Source organism: Lonchura striata, chromosome 3 (assembly GCF_050655825.1).
Source record: "Lonchura striata isolate lonStrDom1 chromosome 3, ASM5065582v1, whole genome shotgun sequence".
NCBI classification, from domain to species: Eukaryota; Metazoa; Chordata; class Aves; order Passeriformes; family Estrildidae; genus Lonchura; species Lonchura striata.
In genome coordinates, this window is record NC_140705.1 from 86697448 (window position 1) to 86708046 (window position 10599).

The following is a 10599-nucleotide window of genomic DNA, read 5'->3' on the forward strand; positions in this document are numbered from 1 at the left end:
ACAAAATACATGCAATGATACGAAAGGAAGACCACCAACAGTCAGAATACAACCTGACACTCCTTTGGCCAGCATGTTGGTAGCAGTCCAAACTGCAGTGGCTGCAGTCCTCTTGGAGTGGTAGATGTGGTTTCTGTTTGTGCAGTGATCCTGTGGAAAAGGTGTAGTCGGTCCAGTGGAAAACCCCAGCTGTGTCCTCTTGGAAACCTATGGGAAGGCTGCTTCTCTGTCTAGAAATCTCAGGCTATATGTAGGTGGGAATGCTTATCTCCTCCCCCCTGGGTGGAGCATCTCACAATGGGCTGATGTCATTCTGGGTCACAGGTGTGTCTTTGATCACAGAACTGGCTCCTGGAGAGTGTTATCTCTGAGTCCTGTGGCAAGACATTGATGAGTCCATTAACAGGAGATGAGGAAAACTGCCCAGAGGGCAACTGCTACACAGATGGTACTAGAAAACATCTTGCCTTTCAATCTTGGACACTTGGGTGCCATGAGGGCGGAGAAGCCCCCAGCAGACATGACCAGGACTCTTCAGCAAGGAGTTGGGGGAGTAGGTTTTACAGCAGTACTTTTGCATAGTACAAAAAAGCACAGGGGGTTTAGGTGAATTGTAGTTTCAAGGGAATGTTTTTTTCCCCAGTGCCACAATGCAGATAGGATTCAGTTTTCACTAAGGAAGGGAACAAGTGATCCATGCATAGATCTGTGGAGATTGGCAGGCGGTTCTTGTCAGGCCTGCATGTTGCTGTGCAGGAGGTGGGCACCCTGCAGAAAATCACATAAAGTGGCAGAGCTTCAACTGCACCAGGTACTGCACAGGCCATGGAACATGAGGCTGCCAAACATGCTGCAGGAATATGTGAAGGGAGTAAGGCTCCCTTTCCCTGAGTGACTTTGGAAAATCCACCCATGGATAACAGCACCAGATGTTTCATTGGCTGCTCTCTGCAAGCCCTGTCTTTTATTTTCACATTGTATTTTCATATTGGGTGTACAAGCTAAATACTCAAAAGTACTTTGAGCTGCATTCACTTATTTTGAAGTAACCATTTAGGTTTTTCCACTGAAGTTCAACTCCCACATCCTGGTGCTGTTAACATTAGGCTGAAAGTGATCTGTTAAGCAGAAACACCGCACTGGACCATTCGTTGACTCAATGCTAATAAAGCTTGCAATATAACAAATGCATTAAGGAAAAGAAGAATATTTAATGTTTTCAGCATTATTGTTAAAAGGTAAAGAGAATTTCATTACTTACAGGCTGGATAATCAGTGATTATTTAAACATGAAATGCATGCTACATGGAAATGCTGGTTTTAACCCAAACCTTCTGAAATGAAGAGTGGTTGTTCGTTAAGAGGAACATTAGAATGCCCTGCTGCTGTCTGGAATCTGCTGGATCCCACACCATTAGCACACTGGGATTACATTTGAGCAACTCCACCTTAGGCTTTTGTTCATTGGACAGACGGTGAGATGTTTTTTCTGCAGGGTTAAAAAAGACCAGAAAGGAACTGTAACAGGTAGTGAGCATGACTGAGAGGGACTAGTGCTGCTCCATATGTTCTGCAGCCTAATTAGACGGAAATGCGTTTGCTTTTCCTGAAGAGAGAGAAAGGGTAAGGAAAGAGGAATACGTTGAAGGGATATCAAAGCACTAACAGCTTTTTTGCTCCCAGAATTAACAGCTAACCCTGCAGTGCACTGGTACAGCTGCACTTAGAGAGCAAATCGATACAAACGTCTGGAGATTTCCAGATATTAAGTCATTTTAAAGGAGCAGCTAACTTGCCAGTGAAGAGCCATGTTACTAAGAAACCCCACATTCAAATTAGTAAGCTAAAGCTTGTCAGCTGAACCCTGCCACATTAATTTGCAGGCAAACCTTGCTGATTCATATTAGTAATTATGCAAACCGTTATGAATGATTGAATCCATAAACAATTGCAGAAAAGCAATCATACTCCTGCACACAGCCTCTTTGATGGTTTAGTGCCTTTGGTTTAATTTCCTTTAAATCATTTTCCATAATACATTATGTGTGAAAAAATAGTATGTGAAAAAAATGCTGTAAGCCTGATTTCAGGGTCAGCCACAAAGTGCTCCTAGAGAGAGCACATACATACACTAGTGCTTCTCTGTCAGCTTTAAAGAGCACAAAGGTTAGAAAGTTCAGAGAGCAGTTCAGTGAGAGTCAGTACACCACAACTGTTGTGATCTACTAAGGTGTCTAAACTTTACCGTGCTGAAATAACAGAGTCTCTCCTGAGGACACTTAGGAGAACAGGAAAGGGCTGCATTATCTCAATGCCAGGATCTGCTTTCTGAAGGTGCCGCTGAGTACAGTGCGGTAACATTTCCAGGATATTAAAACTGCAGCAGAGCTGATTTATCAGTCATGATGGATCACTGGCATATTTGAAGGGAGCACGCTGGTGAGTAGTGCTGTGTCACCCCCTGACGTCAGCAGGTCCCTGCAACAGCCCCAGGGAGGCTGGGTCTGGACCAGAGGGAGTGGTGTCACCCTCAACGAGGTCTGCAGTCAGTGGCCATTTCTCTAGAATAAGAATTGCAATAGCAGCCGTCCTTTGCTCTGGTTTGCCATTGCAGCTATGTTTGAAAGGGGATTGTAAACCATGAGTTTTAAACCAGCCATCTTCCAAAGACAAGACATTGCAGGTTCTGTAAGAAGAGGTAAAAAAGAACAGGCTTCCTCTCCAGGATTTGCTTCTCAAAAAGGATAAAATAAATGCCAGTTTGTGAATTTGTGAGCACCGTTTTTACTTTGTGAACCTGCTTGGTGGATTCACTCACAGATCTGTTGTCTATAAGGCTGTTGGTTTCACTAATTACTGGGTGAGAGCAATAACAGAGTCCTATATCACTGAATTTAACAGGAGATATTTGAACACCTGGACCAAGCAGGTGTTTGGGGAGCAGAACTGCAGAACAAGGATGTAAAGACCCTTCTTGCTACAAACAGGCTTTTGGTTCACATTTGCTGTTGAGCAGTTGTAGGTGAATATTAAGAAATTGCAAGTCAGGGAATATGTTATGTCCTTTGTGCCGAAGAACAATGCTCTCGGGTGGTGCTCTAGGGGATTTTGCACAAATTGGTCTTGCTTTTTACCTATGTAAACAAGCTGTCTTTTGAAATTATTGGTCATATGAATGCAGGAAATGCTCAGTGGAGCATTTATTTATATTGTCTTTAAATTAACACACTATGATTCCTGGTCCAGTTATCCAAGGTGTATCAGGAAATGTTTTGTATCTTTTTCTGGTATTACTGTATCTTTGTAATTAGAAGTCTTAAAGACATGCATATATTGTTCTCAAAACAACATATTTTGAATTTTCCTGACAAGATGGGATGTTTCATCTTGTGTGCTTGTGTTGGAGAAAAGACTTGTGTTCCTCTGCAAGCTGTGGTTGGGAAGTATTGTCAGGATGGCCTGAAAATTGAAATTGCATTGCATCCCATCCCTCCACAATACTTTACTCTTCCCACTCCTGAGAAGTAGAAGTCCCTGCTCTGTGTCCCTTACTCCTGGCGTAATTGTGTTCGACTTGAGCCCGTGTCAGCTGAGCAGCTTCAATCTCCTCTGTGCTTATTCTCCTGAGGTAGTTCCTGGGATGTGCGAGCAGCAGCCTTTCTCTGCCTGACTGGGCTCTCAGCAAAAATGCCCAGCTTTGGCCATCACTGAGAGACTCAGCTTCCAGAGCCATCCACATGTGCTGGAGTATGACTTTTTAGGTCCTGAAGTCTGAGGGTTTGAGAAGGGACAGAGTAGTTTCCAGATGTACAGCCTGAAGAATTTAGCATTTCAAGCATTATATTTCTACTTAGAAAAAAATTTCAACCTAGGAAGGTGAATGTCTATCTTAAAAATTCCCTGCGTTGTACAAAACTTGGGAAGCTACAGAGAGGAAAGTAGACTCTCCACTCCTTACAGGTTACCAGGAGAATTAAGTTGATCAGTAACTCTGCTTGTCTTGTGTACTAAAAGCCATAGTGCTACTCTGTGTGTGCTCACAGTGCTGGTGCTGAGAGCACAGCCATCACCAGAGGGCCACTGGGCTTAATGGTACTGAGGGCAGGGCACTGATGACTCGTGGATGGCTGTGGGAAGAAACAAATGGGATTTCAAGAGATCTGTATTCAGGATTGCTTAGAGACATTTATTGAGAGCTGCAGATTCAACCCACATCATAGGCTGTCAGAGTTTCTGAACTTCCCTTCAGTGTGTGTGTTGGTGGAAGAACAGGGGTAGGAGGGATGCAAGGAGTCTAATTTGGGTTTGTTGTTTCCATCCATGCAAGTTCTGAGTAGCAAGCATAAGAAGAGCCATAGACACATCATCCTCCAAGACTCCAGTCTGCAGAGGGATTTTTCAAAGGCACCATCACAAGATGCCACCTACCCTTTGAGAAGTGGAAAATCCCCTCCTCATCCCAGTTTCCTTGCAGCAAGAAGGCACCAGAGCACAGGCACAGCTCAGGGGTCAGGATTGATCCCTGGAACTAGATCCTGGGCCAGAGCATGGGACATTTGGCATGGACAAATTCCCCTGCAGGTAGGGGATTTACCACAGACCTGCAATTACTCATCTCTGTGTTTATCTTTATAGCTTCTTTTTTTTTTTTTTTTTTTTGTCCTTGTGCAAAACAAGGGTGTTATTCTGAAGGTTTTTCATTCAGTTTTTAGGATTTTCTGGCTTCACACCTTGCTGCCAGTGCTATACCCCCAGGTGGCAGGTCAGTGTTGGGTCCTTGCTGCCAGTACATAAAACCACCTTCCACAGGGGCAGAGGCTTCTTCTCCAAATGTGGTGTGTTCCTGCAAATGAAATGGAGAGTAACTCTAGGCAGCTCTTGGATGGACAGCGATGTGTACACTCCATTTTTGCTTGCTAGCAGTGCCCAGCTTTGTCCATTTTATTTATGTCTCTTGCACTCTTGCAAAGGGAAGGATTCTGTGCCTTCTGTACAGGATACCACTCAGTATTTCCTTCCTCCTTGCCTCTCATCTAATGTAGGCTACACCTCACAAATGAGGCAGAACAAACTTGAAATGTTGTTTGTCAATGAAAGGTGAGACCAGCTCCTTAGCAGCACAAAAGATGTTGTTCACTGTCTTCTGCAGGAGCCCATTCCATCCCACCCATCACAAACACCTTCCTGCAATCATTGTCATCGCCATAAAGGCTTCTAGCAGGGATTCCTGCTAGGAAGTGACCAAGTTTGCACACCCCTTATGTTCCTGGCAGACACTGTCATCTTGTACATATTTAGCCTGATCACTCTGGCAGGTTATGAAAGGCTAAATGGTGCAAACGCATGTGGCAGATGCCGTTCTTGTGATAGTGGAAGAGCTGCTGAGCCCCTGTTGGGAGTGTGCCAGCTCCATCTCGTACACTGAAGAGCTTTATACTTTGAAGCCTTCCATGGCTTGCCCTGAGGGACTGCTGCTGAAGTGGTAATAAAATTCAGAATGAGCCTCAGAAAGTCAACTTGTTGGTTTCAAATGGGTTTTTTCATTATTAAGCTTCCCTTTAGCAGCCATATGTAGAGCTGCTCTGTCAAAAGCACCTTGTACCCCCTGAGAAAGGTGATTCAAATTGGAAAGATAAATAGATGGAAGCACAGCTGGCAAAGAAAGTGAATTGTTTGTGTGAACTGAATCTCCAAATGTCCCTTGGTGTTCTTCAGGTGAAGTCTGGGAGTAAATGTTGGTTACTAGGACCTCCTTCTGGCAGTCTAACTCGAAAATATGGATGAGGCATTCTCTGCTCCCCAAAAACAGGCATTTTATTTGCATTAAAGATTCCAAATTGGGTGACACATTTCAGGTTTTGAGTTCCAAATCTGCGGATATTGACCAGAACGGTAAAGTTGTGGTTATAGATGGAGCTGGTGACAATAGCAGGAATATGTAGCACCCCTGAAACATTTATAAAGAGCATTAAGTGCAACACCTCACTGAGACAGGTGAGCCCCTTAACTGAGGTAAGGCAGTTGGGAAGGTTGCACCTCAGTTGAGAGAGAAAGTCATCTGCTCAGGGTTATAGTCTAAATTAAGATGCCATCTTGAAGACAAAACATTTGGCCAGCAGAACATGGCTTTTACCACAGCATATCAGTAAAAATAGAGTCTTTAATTACCTTAATATATTCTTGTATAACACCTCCCTTTCTCTCTTTGCTATTTATTATCAACAATGAATTAAAGGTTTGTGTTGGGTTTTTCTTCTGAAATTGAACAGGTTTTAAATATTAGGGGATATTGTGTTTTTCTCCACCTTTGGGGTGTGCAGTTACTGAAACAAGGATCCTTAAAGCTGAGCTCATCCTAACCTGTATATCCAAATGAGCAGGCAAGCATCAGTCAAAGTAAATCATGGGATAGGCTGCACTTGCTATAGCAAGGGATGCGATGCTTGGAATGGTGTCCATAAATATTTATACTGTGAAAAGGTCTGTGGGAGAGAGAGAGCCCTGCTGTGCTGCAGACCAAGCAGATTCCAAGAGGCAGCCCCAGCCAGCCTGGCACTCAGAGGGGAATGAGGGTGCTGGGGCAGAGAGGGGCCAAGCACATGGACATCCAGCCAAGCTGTGCCAGATCCACAGAGCATTTTAATGGTGTGAGGGAGAGCTGAGGTGTCTTTCAGAGCAGGAGGGGAAATCTTGCCCTTGGACATGGAGGAAGTAAAATCTGCAAAGAGGAAACTGCACATTGATTCTATGTGGACAGGTATTGCAGGATTATTAAATCCGTGTAGTGTGTTTAAGTTGTCCTTATGCAGGTGCTTACTTAAATGCCACACAGCTGAACTAGGCAAGAAGGTTCCTGTGCTCCAGGTGGTAGTGCCAGGGTCCTGCTGCCATTCCCAAGGCATGAGTGTTGGTGGCAACTACACAAATGCCCCCCTCTTCCAACTTCCTGGGTCAGCCTGCTGACATCTGCTTGTTCATTATGAAGATGAGTGTGGGGCACCTCCTGACCACTGTGAACATCAACAAGAATTACACTCCGAGCAACTCACCCAAGCTGTAAAAATTATCTTTCATTACAGAGAGATGTAAATCACAGCTTTATAATCTGGCTGCCCCCAGTTGTATTTACAGCCATGAGTTTGTACACTGAGCAGTGCCCTCTCCATCCTTTTTCATGGAAGAATGCTGCTGTGAATGCTGTAACTGAAAGAAAAAGTTGCAAGAGCTTCCTCCTAGAAATCATTTCAATTTAGCTTCATCACACTAGTACAAAGAACATACTGCAGCGCTGTGGTGGCCCTGTTTTTCTGGCTTTTATTAATCCAGAAATCTTAACGATGAACAACATTTGTGTCATTGTCTACACAAATTTAATTTGTTTATGCAGTAGTTAAGTTAATCCTGCAATCTGCTTTTCTCAAATGAGGACAGATAATGGAGACACCATTCTTTACAGGTCTTCAGGCTTTTAAATTCTGATAAAATCAGGATTCTTCACTGGGTCTTGCCACAGCTCTGAATTAAGCCACTTTAAATGTAATTACTGAAGCTGGCTGTACATCAGGAACATCCATTAAAAGAATTGATTGACCATGCTGTTACAAGGAGGCATTTTATGAACAAACGATCATGATGGGTCCAGAACTGTAATTTATAAAGGCAAAAAAGCAGGTAACGTACTTTATTAGTGGTTAATGAGAGGTTCACAAGATAACTAATTTTCTTCTTTTTTACCCAGCTACTTCAGGGAACCTTGGTCCTTAGCCATCTATCACGATCGGTTTATTGATCTGCAGAAGGAACTGCGCCAAACCCTGATGTCAGAACAGGTAAGAAAAATGACTGGGGAGTGCATTTTATTATTTAGGTAATTTGTTGATGTTGGTCACTTTGATTTACTCTCCCATCTGTATCCTGAAGCTTTATGTTTCTGTTTACCTCTCTCTTCGAGGAAGCCGGAGCAGACTGTGTACCTCACAGCAGGAGTCACCATGTACAGCACAGTGTTCAGTTTTCTTGTTTGGGTATATTCTCAAATCTGCCAGTAGAACTCAAACTTGCTTTGTTGTCTGTGACTGCATTTTTGCATTATAGCTGCAATTTAGTACAAGTACCCAGTGGAATCTGGAGCCTGGCTTGTCCATATATCCCCCTTGGGTTTAGGAGTGTTCCCTAATAGGAATATGCTACAGGCCATCCTACACCTCTCTCAGCTGAGCCTGTAGGTAGGGTTTTCAACACCTACCCACACAGAATGGCTTTTGTAGTCCAAAGGGTGAAAGCAGCTGGCTTTTTCAGTGATGAGTGGATTTCCTGAATAAGGATGGAATTAAAATGTTTGCCAATGCTGTTTTACAGCTTAGGCCCTAGCACCATAATAGAGGCATAAAGCCTCAGCAGCCTGGAACTGCCTGCCCAAAATCCAAACTCACTGTGCTCCATGAGGAGAACTAATAACAACAGCAGGTGTCCAGCAGCCCCCAGAATTGCCTTCCCCACCTCCTGAGGAACTTCTGGCTGAAACCAAAAAGAGTTTGTGGTCTGATTTTGGTGCTTCCAACCCAGTACCCAGGACCAGTTCACACAGCTCACACTGCTTCCACTGATTCTGCCTTTGTTTAACCCCATGCAGTGCCAGATGGTGGCACTGGGTTTTAAACGTGTGCTTATGGAGTTTTTAACTGTGTGGAAAACAAATGGAAATTATTGTAAATGGAGGTAGGGTGGCAAGAGGAAGTGGAGCCCACTCCAGGACCATCTCCAGGGTCCAATACTGCTGCATCCTAATTGCAGCCATGCGCACTCAGGCCTGCTTCCTCCCCAGAGGGCTCAGAGCTATTTGCCTCCTGTTGTCCTGACCCAGAAAGGACCTTGGTGCAGTTTAATTTGGGTTCTCTTGGAAGACCTCTATAAAAGAGTACAAAATTAAATTCTGTGCAGAATGAGGGACCTGACGTGTTTTTCTTGCCATCATTCAAATTTATTTGTCATGCTGTGTGAACAACTTGAGAGGGGAATTTGTGCCCTACAAATTCAGGACTCGTTTGCTATACCCTGTCTTTGTGGCAGCAGTCCTGACACACAGTCTCCCTGCATGGCCTGGAAGCAGCTTTGTATGAGTCAGGATTCCCATGGACATAGGTGATGGTATCTCCATCTGAATGAAAATTTGGCATTTTGGACTTTTATTTTTTTTCATAGTGAGTTTAACTATATTTACTTAATGTCACAATTTATATTTTCATTGGGTGTTCATTCTGGGCACATTCCCAGATCCAGAGTAGGTACCATGTACTCTTGGAGTAGCTCTTAAATGCCTCAGGACTGGTTGTGTTTCTGTATGAAGTAAGAGACCTACTGTATTTGCCTCCTGATGCTCAGAGTCCAGCTCATTTCAGCATGCAGAAAAATTACTAATGAAGTGTAAAAATGAGGGAAAGAGATGTTTAAGAGCTGTGGGCATAAATGTACAGAAATCAGATATTTCTGGTTAGTTTCCAGAGAAAGTGGAAATCAGTGTCCTGCAATGGGGGGTAATATTTACAGAAATATTTGCTAATTGAAGCACTAACTGCATAGAAAAGCCAGTTATGTTCTGGGACGGGCCATGCATTTAGCCTGTGTTGAAATTGCCACCCGAGGCTGCCCTGGCAGCACGGGGCTCTGGCAGGGCTGCTGGCACGGGGCATGTTTACCCCTCGGGGATCACAGCCATGTGTTTGTGCTGGCGTGCACAGCTCCAGCGATGCAAACATGCAGATGGCGGAGCTGGGGGCTGCACCTCCATCAGCTGCTGGATGCTGCCGCACGCCGTGGGCACATGTGCCGTGCCAGACCTACCGGAACAGCACTTGTTGTCCATCAGGAATAATGGCCTGGTGCTTTGGCTGCAGCTGGGCCATGCTGAGACTCGGTTAAAAGCCACAGTAAATATGGGGGTTGGGGGGAGAAGTGTGGAATTCCTGTGGTAAAACCCCTCTGACAAGCCATGTTGGACAACCAGGGGTTCCACACGGGTTTGTTGCACCTGTGGCCAGTCATTTGCGAGGGAGAGGTGAACAAACAGATGAGCACCACTGACCTCAAGGAGTGCTCAGTGCTACCAGCGTGAACCGCACTCTAAACCCCACTGCCGCCCGTGTTCTAGCCCCGATGTGTTCTCAGGCTGTTTTCAGACCCTGCTGCCACACTCCATGTCTCCAGAGTGTGCCCCGAGTCCCGTTTGTCTGTTTGACAGCTCTGTCCTGCAGGTGCCCGGACAGCCCACTGCTACCGAGCAGCACCCTGAGCAGAAACCCGGCCTGCCATCACTTCGGGAACCCATCCTGCGCTACCTGCGCCACCACCGCGCCCACCTGCCCATGTTCGCCCCGACCGATGCCTACAGACTGCTGTCGGCTGCAGGTAAGAGAGAGATGGTGGGACAACGGGGTCCGGGGCCGCAGCCCCCGCCGTGGTGTGGGTGTCGGTGAGCAGGCCAGGCAGTGATGGGAATCTCGGTGCGCAGCCCCAGCCGTGGGCAGGGGTGTCTCGGTGTGCATCCCCGCGAGTGACGGGGAGTCTCGATGTGAAGCCCCTTTGGGGTGAAGGGAGATCTCA

General features: G+C 45.3%; 1 protein-coding gene across 18 annotated transcripts in view; it reads left to right on the forward strand.

The window, feature by feature from the left end:
• Nucleotides 1–10599, forward strand: part of CFAP61 (cilia and flagella associated protein 61) — a 99589-nt gene that overhangs the window by 71936 nt on the left and 17054 nt on the right. For all 18 annotated transcript variants that reach the window (XR_014953871.1, XR_014953869.1, XR_014953875.1 and 15 more), the window contains 2 exons: nt 7739–7829; nt 10251–10404. Coding sequence is in view for 1 of the 18 variants with exons in the window: in XM_085575631.1 (XP_085431757.1) it covers nt 7739–7829; nt 10251–10404 (245 nt within the window). In the remaining 17 variants the exon portion in view is untranslated. The remainder of the gene's footprint in view (nt 1–7738; nt 7830–10250; nt 10405–10599) is intronic.